The sequence below is a fragment of the Elaeis guineensis genome, chromosome 15 (assembly GCF_000442705.2).
Source record: "Elaeis guineensis isolate ETL-2024a chromosome 15, EG11, whole genome shotgun sequence".
Classification (NCBI taxonomy): Eukaryota; Viridiplantae; Streptophyta; class Magnoliopsida; order Arecales; family Arecaceae; genus Elaeis; species Elaeis guineensis.
In genome coordinates, this window is record NC_026007.2 from 62,969,528 (window position 1) to 62,988,141 (window position 18,614).

The following is an 18,614-nucleotide window of genomic DNA, read 5'->3' on the forward strand; positions in this document are numbered from 1 at the left end:
TTTGGATATAATTTTTCGACCGCATCTCGATCGTCCTCATACCCGATGTAGTAGGAGGCGAATCCACCTTCGAGGATCTCTTCCTTGAATTCTTCTAAATTTTTGAAGTCTTCAATTGTCCGACTCAATGCCTCCCTCACCGACTCTGCTTCTGCCTTTTCCAACTCAGCATCGACTTGTGCGGAAGATGACTCCTCTTCGACCAGTGCCAACCTTTCTAAACTGGCCCGATATCATCTACGTTTAGCTTTGAGTTCAGTAATATATTTGTCTTGTTTCCGTCAAAATCGATGGATGGAGTATTTCTTGCTCTTGACCCGCAACTCAAGAGCTGAAATGTTTGGGCGAGCCGACTCAAATTCGGCTCCAGAAGATTCCAAGTCGTCAATCAATCAGGAGACTTCCTGCTGAAGCTTGTCCTCCCGTTCAGCTGCCGACTTAAGTTGCTCAAGGGCAGCCACCTTCTCAGCATCGGCGGCCGCCACCTTATTCATCCATGTCCGACGGAAGTCATCGAACTTTATATAGCTGGCTTCTAGGTCGAACATGTCATGGACCAACTGCAGACAGAAGATGAGTCGGATCAGATTAAAAAAAAGAATAAAAATAGCTTATCTTGAGTATCATCGGGTAGAAGGACAAGAACATCTCAGCCACTGTTCGATTTCTTCGACTCTCCCGATCGGTTGGGAGAAGAGTGGCTTGAATGAGCCGCTTAGCCAATATCGGATTGGTTAGAGCCGACTCATCTCTGGGCATTCTAAGGTCAAAGTGGACCGTGTGGCCCTCCAATGTTGCATCATCCACTGAAGTCATCGGAGCCTTTTTTCAGTCTTTTGTTGGCGGCCCCACATTCGAAAGTGAGGGGAAGCTTGAACTTGACTGCGCCAAAGAAACTCTTGCTGAAGGACCAACCGGTGCAGCTGCAGATTGCTCAGATTCCGCTGTAGCCTCCACCTTAGCCCAAACTTCCTCGGTTGGTGGAGCTACCGACGTTGCTGCAGCAGTTCCTTCTCTCGTCGCTCCTTCTCCAGGCGGTGCAATGGGAAGCACTGTCGGGGCTGATAGCACTAGGATCGGCTTAGGAATCGATGCAGATGGCACATCGGGTTCCCCAGTCGGTGTTGAAGCAGCAGCTGGAGCTTGTGTTGAAGCAGTAGCTCGACCTGGCATTGAAGCAGTAGCTCGACTCTTCTTGGATGGTCGGGAAGGACCAGCTTCGGACGCTGTTCTCTTTCTCACAGCATGTTGACAAATGTCGGCGCTCGACACTCGCACCCTCATCTGCATGGCTGTAATCAGAACGAAAGTCAGTACAATCCAAAAACAAACAAAAATAAAATCAGAAGTAACCGACTACACTATACCTAAGTTAGTGACAGAACTGAGGCCTGCATCATAGAGAGCCTGTTTCGTCATAAGCTCCCTCTATGACGGGACCGCCATATCCTTCAACTGATGAAAGTTCTTCTGATTGTCGATCTCCACCCGACTGTTATCATTGGGGCCAGTTCTTGGATCATCCTAACGAGAAGGAAAGCCCCAAGGAAGAGAGGAAGAAGCAAAAAAGAACTGGTTCTTCCATCCATGAATGGATGATAGAAGATCGATAATGAAAGAAAGATCTTTTCGGAAGTTGAAGAACCACCAACCCTTGATTTTTGGATGAGGTCGGAGGACAAAAAAAGTATGAAAAAGAGAAGGTCGAGGTTCGGTCGGCAGTAACCGACACAACAGAGCAAAATTGATTATTAGTCGGATCGAATTTGGTGCCAGCTGGGCAGGACAAAGATCATAGTAGTCCAAAATATTTCAGATGAACTTCAGAATCGAAAATCAAAGATCCGCTCGAAGATCTTCGACATAAAGGGCCATCTGACCTGAAGGAGGGGCGTTCATCCGACCATCGGCATCAGAGGCGAAGAGCTAAAATTGCTCCGGGATGCGATATTGCTCCCGAAGCCGATCGACGTTCGATTCTGAAAGTGAAGAAGCCTTCACTTTCGGATCTGATGGAGAGTTGTTAGTTAGATTCTCCGACCGACCATCCTAAGAGGAGAAACCCCTAGCCATCAAAGAGAAGAAAACTAAAGAAGATGGACGACTCAAAAAGACAAGGACTTAACCTGAAACTCAAAGAAGAAGGAGACAAGGAAAAGAAGTCTTCAGACGCTGGGATGATCCTCCGACAGAGCTTCCACAGTAAAGAAGACAAATGAAAAGTAAAAAGTTAACGGCCATATATATATAGGATCTCTCAACGACCAAGATCGAAGCATCCAAATCAAGATCTTACCAGATGTTGACACGTGGTGACATCTGAGCTGACCATTGATCGGATGGTTCGATGCATCTATTTCAGATCGAGCCACGTCACCACTATCCGCGTGAACAGCTCTGACCCAATAACATTCGAATACGTGGCAAGGATCTACTTATTAGAATCATATCGTCTGGTGCCGAATCATCTTCTCGAAATGACGTCTGACACTGACATTTGATATCGAATCGTCCTATCAATATGACAGTCTAATGATGATTCTGTACTCATCGAAATGACAAAACAGTCAATGCTCATATCTCGAAAAAACTAGCAGCTAAATCGGGGTTTGATATGACACAAAATGACTCCCTTCGTCCAACTGACAAAACCACATGGTGGCACATGAAAGGTCACCTTGGACTTGGGAGTGGGGGGCAACATTGGGGTAAGTTAATTGATCTCTGACTCAAATCAACCAATCCCGACTTCGACTCAACAAAGGCTGACCAACCGAACATACAACTCTGACTATTCTTCAGCTGACTGGACCAATCACACTGACTCATTATCGGCTGATCGATCGACATTCGGCTACTATCAATCAACAGCAGATAACTTGAATAACCTCCGATCCATGACCGTCGGCACATCAGAACTACTAGCCGATGGTTCGCTCGGACATTCTACCGATATATCAATACTACCGACATATAGTCGGTCAATCTGCTCAACATACTAAAATCGTTATGAATGGTTATCGACTACGTGTTACGGTAATTAGTGAAAATTAACAACCCACTAACTCCATAATTATAGTCCGATAATTTAGCGCCATAAAAAATGAGATCACGTGGTCGATGGTCACATCAAAATCATCTATAAAAAGAAGATAAGTGAACAGCACCGGTAAGACACCTTTTAGTCAGAGCTCTGCTACTTTCGATATTCAAAAATCTACTGTTCACCAATTTTCTCTCTGATTTAAGCATCAGAGGGTTTCTACCGAACACAACTTCGATCTGTGAGGACGTTGTTTTACAGGTGCTCATTACCAGCGACAGACGACAGGGAGTTGGCCGCAACAGATAATAATTTAAAATTTTATTTAAAATTTTAATCAAAAAATATTATTTGATTTTTTTTGATTCTATATAAGTACATAAACTCTATATAGTAAATAATCGATATCAGATTAAATACAGATGCATGATCCTCATATAATAGTCAATGTGGTACTCACACAAGATCAAGCTAAATTATATCTTTTTACCGGTCATTTTGGATTAAGACTTAAATTGTGACATAAAGTCTCTCGGGTTGAGTTTTATCCAATTGAACTAAATTTATATAAATTTTTAAATATTTTTTAATCTTTTGTTGGATTTAAATAGGAGGGCATACACCTATGTTTTTTTGTTTGTGATTGCACTTTTCATGCTTAGATTTGTCAGCCTAATTTTGAGGCCGTTCTCGATCTTGTGTGGTGGTATCTCATTGCTCTTTTCCATGTAGCATCCAGAAGACCCCGATAGTGTTCCTTGTTCTGGAAGCCTCGGAGCAAAAGGTCACTGTTTTGGGCTCTTAGGGCATGCCAAAGCGCCTCCAGAAGTCCGAATCCCCCCAAATGGATTTCGAGTGCGGCGACGTGGACGCATGGAGAGAGGCGCTCTCCAGCTACAACACTCGCCTCCAATCCCTCCACAAGCCCGACCTCTTACCCCTCGACGCCTTCTACCGTACCGAGCTCCCCCTCCTCCTCCGCCGCCGGGAACCCCACCCCTTCCTCTCCAAGACCGAGCTCCGCCGCCTCGTCCAGTGGAAGCTCTCCCGTGGGAAATGGAGGTAATCCCTCCATTCTGCCCCGACGTTCCTCTACTTCTTTTTAATTGAACATGGTTGTTGGGTTTTAGACCTCGGCTGCTGGATTTCGTGTCGTCGTTGGATGAAAACCTCGTGGAATCCGCCTCTACGAAGGCATTCGCAGCGCTTCCAGACCTGTCCAAAGCCGTGTCGGAGCTGACGGTATTGAAGGGAGTCGGACCGGCGACGGCGTCAGCCGTTCTGGCCGCCTATGCGCCGGATGTCGCGCCATTCATGTCCGATGAGGTGAATTAGACATGGGTTTTTGGGAAAGTTTGTTCTTTTCCGCTACATTGCTTCCTTTTTTGAGTGATATATTTGGAAAAAGTTTTTCTTTTTGACCCCGATTGATGTATTTGTTAGGCTATGATGGCTGCGCTGGGAAATTCCAAGGAGTATACGTTGAAGCAGTATCTCGCATTTGCTGAGAAGCTACAGAGTAAAGCAAAGGTCAATTTTTTCAACTATGATTGTAATTTTATATATTTTAACTTAAGTGAACTCGCTACTTCCAGTATGCATATTTGATTGGCACCATGTGGATTGAATTCATTATTTTACTAAATGCAACTCACTTACCATAACCATCCACAATTTTCCCAACCATTTGGGTTCATCCAATGAATGCAACTCATTCGACAAAATACCACAGAAATTCTATTGCCCTTTTATGTATATCGTGCCTAGATATAGAAGAAGTTAAGCTTGGCTTCAGGAGGTCATCTTCACTATGTTTCTTAGAAATCAATTTTGATAATATAGCAACTTATTAGCTGATGCAAGCTTTGCCCAAGGCTAATGTCGTAGGAGGCCACTTTCAATTACTTATCCTTAATTCTAGTTTTATAGAAAAGGGATTAAGTTGATGATGAATTAGTAAATCCATTAGACTTGCCATGTTATCTTTTAATTGTAGGTTCTTGGGCTAAGGATATGAGCTGAACTTGTTTTTTCCTGAATAATCATACTGTGAGCTGTCATTTGACTAGCTATTCAGCATGGGACCAAGGAATTTGGATCTCCGTGTTGGGAAGTGATGAATTTCCTTGTACATATCTGTTGCTAGTTTGCCAGGTCATTTGGTCATACAATTCAAACATGCTCACTGCATCGGGCATAATAAGTAATTTGGTTGTAGTAGAAACCACCTTAATCCATATATGAGATACCACAATAAGTCTAATAGAAGATATTTAGGATGTTGATCTGCTGGGGATAATATGATCTTAAAAAATACCTTTTCAGACTCTATTATCCTTCTTTCTTTTTCTGAATTATGTTAGATATTGCTAGTTATTTTGTTTGAGAATTTGATGCCCCAAGATGTTATCCTTAGATAGCATGAAAATTCAGTCATTCTCTAAGGAAAAAGAAGTGACATAAAAAAGGATTATTACGAAGACTTGGGTGTGGGGACAAAAAGGGTATGTATTATGCAATCTATGTAAAAAGAAAGAGGTCAATGTTTTCAGGTTGTTTATCCCTTCATTTTCTTCGCAGTTAAGGAGGGCAAAGACTTGCAGATGTTTAGTAATGAACGTTGAAATTTGAAATGTGGAACTGATGCCTTTTTGAGAGAGTACTGTTGAAAAGATGTTAAAGTTATCCTTGGTGCATGAGAAGTGACATTGATGCTATTTATTTCACTTCTGGTGCAGTTGGAAATGGTTGAAGAAAGAAAGATTTAGGGTATGAAGAGATTTGCCAAGATGTTTGATGAGTATGACTTATTGAATTTTCCATTGGAAAACATTTGTTTGCACTGGTCAACTCTTCATGGATATCCAATATCTGGAAGGTGGAAATCTCAAGAGAGTTGAACCAAATCTCAAGAGAAAGGTGTGATTCAATCGCAGGTTTCTGGTACAACAACTAGGATTTTTCTTCTTGTTCGGATTGGCTTTCTGTGTGTTTGGCAATGGTTAAACAGAGAATGAATAGATAATGAATGAGGCGAGACAAATTGTATGAGTTTTGACAAAATCTTATCCTGGGCAGCTATTTCTTCTTTCTATATATGTGCACTTGTAGGTTTCAGCTGGTTCTTCCTTTGCTAGAAAGCGTTTATAAGTGACTTCAGTTCCCACATTCTATGCATTTGTTTTGCAGGAATTGAGCATAGATGGGGATTGTTTCACCCCATCAGATGTTGAAAGGGCCTTGTGGAGCTCAGCTGTGGGCTCCGTATCCCAAACTTTATCAAACGATGATCCAAAGACTGGTACCAAGAGAAGTATCAAAAGAAAAAGAAAATCTTAGGGGCAAGTTTGTGTAAGATGGAAGCCCTACCATTTCAAGGCCGCATGCTTTTACTATTTAGTAACCAGCTGTTCAGTAGTATAATAATTATGTTTTGTGAAAGCTCTTTTAAATCAAATCAATAGGGTTTTGGACATGATGTAATGCTTTTAAGCCCTATTTGGGATTGTTGTTGATAAAGAGTTTTTGAAAATGGAACTTTTGCTAGTAAAGCTTTTAACGAAAAGCTATTTATGGTTTATTGACTACATTTTTAAAGTACGTTGAACTTTAACATCTATTTGGTAATTAAACTAGGGAAGTGTTTTTAATGTGAGATAATGGCAACAAAGCATGTTGCATGGTACTTTCAATCTTGGAACTCTTTATACTATCAAAAAATGGTTGCAATTTATTTATTTTGAATATATAATATTAGAATAGTATAATGTTGTGATATAGTAATATAATATTATAGAAATATAATAATATTATGCTATTAAAATATGACTATTATGATATACCAGTGCTAGTAACGTAGCATTATCATAATAGTAGTATCCTATACTATGTTATAATATATGATATAATATAATATAATGTAATATAATGTATAATATAATAAGAGAAAATGATATAAAATAATAGAATATAATGTAACGTGTATCATTAGTTAATTATTATAATATATTGATATAAAGTATTACAATTACTATTATTATTTTTTCATATATTATTATGTAGTATAATATTATTATGATATAAAGTATTACAATTACTATTATTATATTTTCATATATTATTATGTAGCATAATATTATTATTGTTGGGTGAAACTTCGCATGGGTCGATGATATGAACAAGTTCAAGGCCTAGGATTTTCCAACTCGATAAACCCACCTACTGGGGCCCTCGCCAATCCCCAGTTGGCTATAAACACTATCGCTTTGTCGTTGACTAGTCATCGACATTCGTTCGATCAGTGCTTTGTATTTTGAGCAGATGAAAATTCGTCGACTGTCACTCGATAACTCTCACACATGACTGTCGATATCTCTTCGACAGTCGACTTCTGTAAGCTAGGCTGATGAGTTAATAGCACGCCTGAATGGCTAGCTCAGTCCGATCAGAAGATGGTTGTCAGTTGATCACACTCGACTGACCAATTTTATGCTACTGAATGAATTTTAGCTCTGGACTTTTTCATCCGATGACAGCGTAGAACGTTCGACTTCTGATCGTGATCGATTAATCCTCGGCTCATTGACATCAGTTGGCACATCAATTCAAATGTCAACGCCTGCTAGGCAACAGTTGTCACAAAACAGATAAGATAATCACAACTGTCATATTTCGAGAGTCTCGAATGACAATTTCATCACTATGCACAAATCACATCCGAGTCGGACGAGATTGTGCCAACCGACTTATCCACTATAGCTTCCACCTCTATCCATAAAAAGAGGTCTAAAGAGAATCTTAAAAAAAAATATGTCATTATTCTGTCTCTCATGCTCCTCCATTTATTGAACAAGAGTTTTGACTTGAGTGTCAGAAGATTTTTGCCAGAGCAACCTCTAGTCAGGATTTTTTCTGCAAGTTACATATCCTTAGAGATCCAACCTCGCCATCCACTCTAGCATCTCAATGCCTTGCGAAATCTTGCACCAACAATTATAATATATGTATACGGCATCATTGTTTTAATAGGATATTGTATTATAATATTATTTTATATTAATATAATATGGTGTAAAGTATTGTTAATATTTAAATTGTATATTTATTTTAATTTAACTCTTATAATAAAAATGTAATATTTTTTTATCAGGGGATTTTGGTCGTACAAACAATTTTCTAATAAGCTATAGGAAATGCTTTTAACAAGGAGCACCAAGTTGGAGCTTTTAATATGTAATATATGGGAGAACACGGAATTCTTTGTGCACCGCAGGTAGTGTAGAAAATCTGACATGAAGTGCACCATCTTATTCGTTTTGTCCACATAATCACCACTTTTCAACATGCATTCAATGCCTGTAGGTTAGTTTTTTCATTTAAAAATTTTGTATGATGAAAATATTTCTATCTTTTAAAAAAATTATGATATTTTATGTCTATATTATGATATCCTGCATCCATAATATGCATAAAATATTATAATTTTTTTTTAAAAGATAGAGATATTTTCATCATTCAAAATTTTTAAACGAAAAAGTCGATCTGTAAGCATTAAATGCGCATTGAAAAGTGATTGGACAAAAATGCTCCTCTTATATTATGATATCTTAGATCATTTTATGACATCCTGAATTATATTACGTCACAGAATGTCATAATTTTTTCAAAAAATAAAAATATTTTGATCATATAAAATTTAAAAAAATAATAATAATTTTTTTAAAAGATAAAAATATTTTGATCATATAAAATTAAAAAAAATAATTTATAGATATTAAATATACGTTAAATATATCCGTATCTAGCTTGTTTGCATCAGTAATAGCCGTTCCAGCTTGGACCAAACTAAATTTGAAATGGTGGTTTGCAAGTGATGCACGTGGCAACTCCTAAACCAGGGAAAAAAAAAAAAAAAAATCCCAAAGGACACCAACAGGTGGAGAGGTCCGTTCAATGTTGGGATCCCAGGCCCTGCAAAGTGGACCAAATCCACATTGGATTTGACTGTGGATTTGGTCCCACTCATCTCCAGTCCTCCTTTAGTGCACGCTTCGCTTTTATAAATGAACTAATTATGACATGCACGACCATGGGCTGTTCTTTTATGGCTGACCAACCCACCACACCCCCCTCGAGAAAGGAAGCCACTCTCTTTAGCATCACATGCAGATTCCAGGCATCAGAAGATGATAATAACATTGATGGGAGAAGGGCAGGGTGAGGAGAGCTTTTGTTTTGAAATAGAAGCATACAAAATTAGGAGCCATTAACACACGGCAAATCCAACAAAAGATGCTCATGATCCAATCTTTTTTGGCTCTGGGCCCTCTTCTAAGCACGCCTGCCCTGCCCTGTGCCCACCAAAAAGGTGCGAATGGTATGGAGCCATCTTGAAAGCTTCATGACCTAGAGATATGATGGGCATCATCATACTTCTACCCACCTTGAGTCAGTCCACCACACTCCATATCTTTGCATAAACTATTTCTTTTCTCACTGGCAATTCAACCATGAAGATCAAATACAGCAACCAGCCAAGGAGAAAGTCCTACAATTTGTTGAGCACTCTATAAGCCTCAGGATTCACAAGTACCTCCAAAACCTACAATAATGCTAAAGCCATGACTACCTCAATATTATATGGATTCAAACCCATAGCCTCCTCTCAGCAATCTTGAGTACTTTCCATAATGTCAAACCTGCTGAAATTATAAATTGTGATCTCTAAAGGGAGCACAGATAAAGCCAAGAATTGGTGTTTTTGGGATCCGGCCACCATGGCTCAAAAGAGGAAACTGATTAACAATTGCAAAAGCAAGGAGTCGTGCTTCCATCTACCTTTTAGATCCAGAAAAGGATGATTTTAAGGGCATAAATTAATAAAATATGACAAAGCAATAGAACATGGTGGTGGAATACCATCTTGGTGGGGCTTACAACCTCCACTCATTCTACCAACGTTACACCCACAAACTTGTGCACAATCCATAATATCCATTGGAGACTAGTATGAGTAGCATCTAGTTGATGCTCTCCCTCAATCCTCTATGGACCGGGAAATTTTTGGATACACTTAGTCTAACCATATATGCTATAGCTAAAGTCAAAAAAAAAAAAAAAAAAAAAGGATCATATCAATATTTTAAACTAAAATATTCTGCAACCACTTCAACATATTCCTGCTAAACCACTTCAAGACATCGCTATTAAGATGGTTGCAGAATTTTTCAGTTCAAAATATCAGTATGATATTTTTTATTAGCTTTGTCTTTAATATTTGTGGTAGATCAAATTCATCTAAAAATTCTTCGGTCTATAGAGGGATTGGGGGAAAGCCAAATGGGCCCATGGACTGTCTCTAGACCCAACCCAATCCGGTTCACGTGACATGGCCATAACTCTTCCACTGGTCCCCTTTTTTTCCCCCTTGCTTAGCTCCTCCTTTTTTCCAAGCCACCATCATAATGCCAAGGGTCCCTTTGTGATGATGTTCCCCATCATCCAGTTGCCTGACGGGAATAAAAGGCTCAAATGGCCACTACTGCTCCTTTCAACTGTCCTTTGAGCTGCAACTGTGTCAGGCTCTTGCCAGCCTCCTCACGTTAATCTCATTTCCTCTCTTTCTCTCTCTACATTCATGTTAGTTCTCCACGGTGTCTCAGGGCGCATAACTAAGTAGCCTAGGCCTACACAAAAGGACAGAACATGATGATATAATTAAATTTTTAAGCAACCTAAAGATTTGAATTAGAGGCTCTAGTGGAGAATATATATTAAAAAGATAATGGCAGAAGATGAGTTATAGATCCACAAAAACGGCACCTTTTTTCTCGGTCCACAGACGCACAACAGAACACAACAGATGGCAGGATGGTAACCCTCAAACGTGCCATAAAAGCCAAGTGCAAAAGAAGATGGATTTCGTAATTAGCTAAACTGAGGGGATAATAATGGAACCTTAGCTTTGGATTAAACAAATAAGTGGTAAAGTGCCCACAGATCAGCTCAGATCCACAATAGCTGCAGAATCCCAGCTTCCAAGGACCAAACAGGAACATCTATCAAAAAAAAAAAAACAAAAAACCAAACAGGAACATTGAAGAAGACCAAACAAAAGAACAGAGCCTTGCGCCTTCGCCAGTCCCTATCCCATCACTACATTCCAACTCCCCAACATCCAAGACCCAAGCAACCTGTGCTGTCCGAGGTCCCAAACTTCCACACTTAAAAGAAAGAAAAATAACATGCCATTGGCTAGAGATTCTTCTTTTTAGTCACTAATCCTGCATTAATAAAAGAATCGAAGACAGAAGCAAAAGGAAATGTGAAAGAGAGTGCATTTTATTTAGAATCTAAACAACTGAATCCCATCATATGTTCCCAATCTCTCCGATCTCCAACTTTTGCACTCCAAAGTCCCATACTCCCACACTCCAAGGAAAATAATCCAGAAAAAGATCACCTTTGGGCTAAACATCTTTCCTTTAGCAGCAAAATCCTGCTACAACTAAACTTAATAAGAAAGACATATGGGATGAAGAAAATAAAAGAGAGAGAGAGAGTGAAAGAGAGGGGGAGAGAGTTCTTAAATTAGAATTCAACCAACTCAATTAGTTTTCTAAGCTGTGGTATACATATGGATCTATCAGAGCTTAATTTCTTTTCCAAAAAATTACAAATGGTTAACTCAACCCCAAAAAAAAGAAAAAAAGAAAAATAAAAGAGAGAGAGAGAGAGGAGGAACAACGGTCCACGAAGAAACAGGGGAGGTCCCACGATCCGATTTTTATGGCGGATGGAGGGAGAAATGGGGGAGAGAAGGAAGCAGAAGAAGAGATTCCTAGTAAACACAATGGAATCAGTAGTCGGGCATGACGTGGGAGATCTTGCCCTCCTCGCCGGCCATCGTCCCTTTCTGCTCGGTGACGCGGAGCCAGATGCAGACGGCGGTGAAGCTGAGGACGAGGCTGAGCAGCCCGCTGCCGAGCCCGATCCCGACGATGGCCAGCACGGAGAGCCCCTTCCCCCTCGCCGGCGGCAGCGGGTAGCCGTAGAGATCCTTGTTCCCAATAAAAGAGCTGGCATTGAAGCGGGGGAGGCCCCCGGAGCGGTTGGCGAGGAGGACGGGGATGGGACCGGAGAGCTGATTGTTGGAGACGTCGAAGGTGGAAAGGCGGACGAGGAGGCCGAGCTGGTCGGGGATGGGGCCGGAGAGGGCGTTGCCGTGGAGGTCGATGACGTTGAGGTAGGCGCAGAGGGCAAGCTGCGGAGGGATGGGCCCGGAGAGGCGGTTGGCGGAGAGGTTGAGGACGGCGAGGTTGAGGAGGGAGGAGATTTCCGGGGGAATGGGCCCGTTGAGGGCGTTGGAGGAGAGGTCCAGGGACTGCAGGTTGGTACAGTTGGCGAGGAAGGGGGAGAGGGTGCCGGAGAGGGAGAGGTTCGCCAGAGAGAGCTTGTAGACGCGGCCGTTGTTGCAGGTGGCGCCGCCCAGGTAGGAGGTGAAGCCGTTACAAGGGGCGGCGTAGGTGTTCTTGGACCAGTTCCGCAAGCTGTGCGTCGGATCCGACAGCGACTGCCGGAGGTTCGTCAGGCACCGCTCGTCGTCCGGGTCGCCGACAGCCGCCGGAGGGAACCCCATGAGTGTTATTATTAGTAGTAGAAGGAAGAGGAACGGCGCCGGCGCCGCTACCTCCCGGTGTGGCCGAGGCGATGGCGATGCTAAGTTGTGGTGGCAGTGGCTGGAGGAGGATGAGCAGGAGGAGGAGGAAGAGAGGAGCGGAGATAGGTTCGCCGGCGGCGGCGGTGGCGGCGGCGCCATGGAAGGGAGGAACACAGAAGAAAGTGGGGGAAATGGGTGGAGCAAAGGAGCTTCCTTTGGGACTCTCCCTGCCTCAGTTCCCCTAGGAAAGTAGGGATCTTTGTTGGGATGAGACTTCGTTACTTCCGGTGAGGTTACCCCTGCCACTTAGTTCTCGTATGAACAACCTACCATCCTTCTCCGTTTCCTTTATTTTCTTTACAATTAGTCTATTTAGGGTTCGGATCTTATCGGTTTTGGAGCGAAAGTAGACCCGGATCCGATTTGTGGATTGGTTTGGATTTTTAAAGTCATAGTTTAGGTAGGTTGTCGGCAAGGGTTGAGCACAGCAAATTTGGAAGGACCGCATTGCATGCAATTAGATAGCAGTTCTTTGGTATAATTTATGGAGACACATGTCAGAGATCAAAGCTTGCAGAGAGAGACAATGGGGTGCCCCTTGTGAGAAGGGATAGTTATCCTAGTTGCATTTTAATCTTGTCAGGACTTGGAACTAAAATCCAAGTTCACTTGAGTTCAGGTAATACATCATATAGGGGCTGTATTTGCAAACCAACTGAGATTATAAATGGTTGTGACGAATGTAGCCATTAATTCTTTTTCTGTTTGCATCATTGGCAATTTAGGTCCCAGTTGTCTGAATCTTTTGGATAGATACACAATTCATTGGTCTGGTTGTTTTCAATCTAAAAGTGTGGTTGGTTGCAGAGTGAGAGATATGCCATCGCATCCCCCACTCATTATGTCAAACAGTGCTTTGGCAGTGGCCAAATAGTATTCTTTCCCACTTTTGATGTCCAAGGAGATATCCTTCCCATTTGGGTGATAAATAATTCCGGTCCTGAGCTAGGATAGGTTTTAACATGCGAGCACAGGTCCTCCATGGTACTCATGATGCACAAATCCTCCATGATGCCCATGATGTACTATACAGTATGGTATATCGGATGTACCATTCGTTGAAAAATTACATATAGCCATCCATAACGTGCAGCATCCAACCCACGCTCGTTCACAGCTGTTCATCGTACGATAGATAGTGCGTGCTGTGCATCGTATCATTCAGTGCATGATAGAAGATCTGCATTCTTATTATGCGGGTTACATAATGTTATTCCATCTAATTACTGTATCACTCAAATTTTTCCTTCTTCCTATCCACTGTCTCTCTCATCTTTTTCCTCCCTCCTTATCCACTTTCTAAATATACAAAATAGTGAGGACCATGTTGTTCTTGTCATCAAATTTAAATCGTCATGAAATCCAACGTATATGAAGTTGGATTTTGTTTCTTGCCCTTATCCTCTGTACTTAGCCCTCTAGGCAAGATTTTTTTACCAAAAAGCCCATACATCCATCCTTCTAGATATATATATATATTTTTATTCTCTCCAAATTTACTTTGCAACAAGAATTACCTAAAAAAAATATTAAGTTGCTAATGAGTTTTGCTAAACAAATATCCATAAAACATGATTCTCTCTAAAATAGGTTTTATGAAAAACAGAGAAAGATCTTGCTTTTTATAAACTCATCTTTTAATTTTTGTAACTTGTCATTTTAAATAAAATAGATTGTACAAAAAATAGCCAAACGATTATTTTTGTAATATTCATTCATTTTGAGATTTTGTATACATGTTTTTATAGAACTTGTCAATAAGTAGTTCCCATTTTTTTAGAGGGCATAGCAGAGGGAGTTGACCCTGTGCTAGCATGTACAACTCCTAAGATTCATTGAGCCGACATCAAGAATCAATGTTGAATTGAATGGAGCACAACTCTATGGACCATAACTAAATGTCACCTTGGTAACTAAAAATTAGTACCGAAGTTCTAATAGGATATGGTCTTACGGATTCCAAAATTTTATTGTCACATGCAAGGTTTTGGAAATTCCATCTATGTCTATTCAGATTTCGAAATTACTAACTAATTACATCTCAATTTCCCTCGTCCAATGAAATTTAGGCAAATATTTCGTCTCTACCTCCCTCTCAAATATGAGAAAAAATGCATGCAAATTTCAGTGCATGTTCACCTTTCACTTGCTTGGAAAAGCTTGGGGTTCAGGCTACAGGATGTGAATGTGAAAGAGTGAAGATATATTTTCCATCCATGCAGATCTTCTGCTGTGCACCGCACTGTACGATGCACAGCACGTCCTGTCCATCGTGCGATAGAAGACCGTACATGACCGCAAGCAACGGACGTACATCTGTACGTGGCCATCCATCGTGCAATAGATAGTGCATTGTACACCACACCGTATGATGCACAGAAGAGAACCCAAGCTCATTTTCCATAAGAGCATCTTATGCATATTCAACAATGAGTCACTAGGGTTTGTATTGTATCTTCTTTTTTCGTGACATCAATCATTGGATCGTATTTTGTATAGATCATATCTTTCATTTACTTGCAAGATGCAATTCAATGATTGACTTTATGAAAAAAATTAATCATTCTTTCATGCAAAAAATACAACCCCTTTGATGGTACCGGATGCCATCCCATATTCAAATGGCTGCACCTAAGATTCCGAAAGCTCCATCTCCGTAGTTTACAACCGTCTGATCCATCCTTTCATCCGTCTATTGTTAGATAACAAGATTGATTGCATAGTCATATAGTTCCGTGCTTGCACGCGACTATTTGGAAGTGGAGGGCGTCCTAACTCTATCCGGGTCGATTTCCAAAAGAACCTTAAATAATAGTGCATCACCGCCCCATTATACAAATAACGAACCAAAGTGTAACTTTTCTTAAAGTTGGTCTACTTTAGCTAGTGTCATTCTCTCCTGCTATTCTCTCTCTCCCTGACATTTCTTTCAGAGGATTTCAACCTTGGTGGCTCACAACCTACAAATGTGTTCCATAAAAAGCTGAATCTGGATCCTTTTCCAGTTCACAGCTGAATTGGAGACTACCAATTTCCATGCTTGTATGATAGAATAAAAACATAAACAATTACTTATAAGATCAAACTGATACCCTTTGGCCCATCTAAAACAATAGAGAATTCAAATACCCAATAGCCATCTTACAACATTGTGGCTGAAGTTTTAAAGGACTAGTATTTTAACTATTTTTAGATAACCTAAAATAGTTTTAAGAAATGCTAGGTTCATATGCTGATACTGCATCATCCAATATTATGATGCACTCATATTGTCAGAGAAAATTAAAATACATGTTTCACATATATCATCATTTTCGGCAAATGAAAATCTCAGTTTAATGAAAGAGAACTCCTAGACCACCATAAAACCACCTTGGTGTAGCCAAGTAGGGCCCCTCACCCTTTCAAAAATGAGTAATTCTTTGTACACAACAGCATGTCGTGTCCCCAAAGGTGGCCCGGAGGCAAAGCTGTTGTCTTGCTTAGGGCCGGAGCTCCAAGAAGGTGTTTGGACGAGACCTTGGTGTGACCGACCATGCCCCCACAATACTAGGAATATGTTTGTGGGAGGAGACCTTTAAAAATTAATTAAAACAAGCTAAAAAAAATCCTTCCCATCTCTCCCACAATACGAGGGATAAATGTTTGTGGGAGGAGACCTTTAAAAATTAATTAAAACAAGCTAAAAAAAATCCTCCCCATCTCTCCCAAGGCATATATCATTAGAAACAGCGTTCACCATACCATCTCATACCAGATGACATGGAGCATATTGTACTAATACCGATACATCAAATTGTTTTGATCCGCTGAATCATTTCATATCGATATAACCATATTGTACCATATCATATTGCATATAGATATTATAATAAAATTTTCTGATACTGAGAAAGTAAATCTTGATCGAAATTGACAGAGGATGGGACGTAAGCTATAGTTTGGACCCCGCCACCCTTATTTGGGTTCCGATGCCTATATATCGTTTGTATGGATCTGACGTTCACCATTATCTTCTGCAAACATGCACATCTATGACACTTGCATGTGTCTTGAGCTTGCCGGCCGTCAGAACAGACAAATATCTAACCTCTCTCGTCAATAAATATTAATACACAACACAATAAACCAGTCTCAAATTCTGAACTAATGGTATTTTTCCATTTTTTTTTTCAAGTAAGGGCATAACATACAGCCCTCTAGGACCCATGTCAAAGTGCCGCTAAAGATTTAGGAAGTAGGAATTGTTTAATTGGTTAGTATAGTGAAGACCTTATGCTCAGGTAATGGTGAAATTTTTCATAGAATGCACTGATCTTGTATGTTTGGTAACTTCGAAATTTTCCACAAGTACAGGATGGTAACATGGCTGCACATTGGTTGGTTGGTGTTGCCACAAAAAATCGGCCTTCTGATGGTCAAGGTCTAGAGAGTGCCGATCAACCTGCACATGAGGAAAGGAGAGTAGAAGGATTGTCGGAGCTAATCTGGCCCAGAGGCTTGTTAGATAGGACTTTGGAGACCAATAGAAAAGTGAGAATAGAAGAATAATGCATAATAGAACCTTCTTTTTATCGATGGGGAGTTCTTGTCCTACTAGAGTTAAACTCTTCAGGATCTTTAATCAAGTGGAAAGCTATTACCCGACTTTTCTTATTTGGATCAGCCTATGAATATAAATCCAATTAAAACTAGACCTATGCTGTATCATATATCAACTTGTGATAGACAAATTTGATTTTGGCCGCATCAGTTGGTAGAAAAGCGAAAAATCACATCTTGTTAAAGTTGGATCATTAACTCAAGAACTCCATAAAATCTGATCACTAACTTTGTGTTACCTTTCCCCACCAATTTAGGGTATGGCCAAATATCCCATGTACAACAATCGCATATGTTACCACCAACAATTGGTGAATGTACCCTAGTCATGACGAGCCTCCTTAATAGAAGAGTAAGACACTGAGTGCTGAACAAGGTCTCATTGGTTACTACCTACAATAAAATGGCTTCTTGCATGTGAACTCAACAGCAATTGTCCTCAGGTACTAAATGACATCAATTGGAGCCATTGATTCTAAAAGCAGAGGTCACGTTGCTGGGAAACAAATCACTGATCCGACGGTTCATCATTGTAGTTGATTATGGTGTGGCATCTGCCATCATAGCAATTTCCTATGCTACAAGTATGTCTATTGACTTAGATTCCATAAGAACAGCCCTGCCTCATCGTAGTATTCTTTTCTGAGGCCGGGCTGTTCTGATGGAATCTAAGTCAATATCACACACATACATATATACATACATAGAGAGAGAGAGAGCAACAATATCATGCATGAACTATGTTTTAGCTGCACCTCAGCCTTTATTTGCTATGCAATAAGTATCTAAGAAGCTTTTACCAAAAAAAAAAAAAAGAAAAGGAGCATAAATCATGTTACATGTTTTCCCCTGCAAAATGCATATAGAAATCAGCTTGCCAAAGAATGCTTCCAACTCACTAAAAGGACAAAGAAAAGAGCGTTACCGCCAGAATAATAGATCCGTTGCTTTAGCTTGGTTGACTTTTCCACCAGCTAGCAGCTCTACAGAAGAAAGATGAAATCAGATCATCAATTGCTATCAAATGCTTTTGGAACCTAGCAGATCAAAATGGACAGGCATCTGACAAGAAATTTTTTTTTTTTTTTTTTTTTCAGGAAACCAGAAAAAGAATTTATTATTGTTTTTGTTTTTCCGAAAGCATACAACAAATGTACAACCATGAAATGTTGTTTTTTCCCTAACTCCCATAAAAATAAGCATCTATAAAAATATTCAAAATATAATAATTATCTTAGAAAGACAGAGAAA

The 18,614-nt window shown here is 40.3% G+C and overlaps 2 protein-coding genes across 2 annotated transcripts; one reads left to right on the forward strand and one right to left on the reverse strand.

Moving 5' to 3' along the window:
* The first annotated feature begins 3,747 nt into the window (after positions 1–3,747).
* Positions 3,748–6,623, forward strand: LOC105058193 (uncharacterized). Its single transcript, XM_010941045.3, has 4 exons — positions 3,748–4,105; positions 4,174–4,369; positions 4,487–4,573; positions 6,233–6,623. The coding sequence occupies exons 1-4, from the start codon at positions 3,852–3,854 to the stop codon at positions 6,380–6,382; spliced, it is 687 nt and encodes a 228-aa protein (XP_010939347.1). The 5' UTR covers positions 3,748–3,851; the 3' UTR covers positions 6,383–6,623.
* A 5,050-nt stretch (positions 6,624–11,673) lies between these two features.
* On the reverse strand, positions 11,674–13,049 carry LOC105058194 (receptor-like protein 44). The gene has a single exon (XM_010941046.4). The coding sequence runs from the start codon at positions 12,858–12,860 to the stop codon at positions 11,901–11,903; it is 960 nt and encodes a 319-aa protein (XP_010939348.1). The 5' UTR covers positions 12,861–13,049; the 3' UTR covers positions 11,674–11,900.
* Between the last annotated feature and the right edge of the window lie 5,565 nt (positions 13,050–18,614).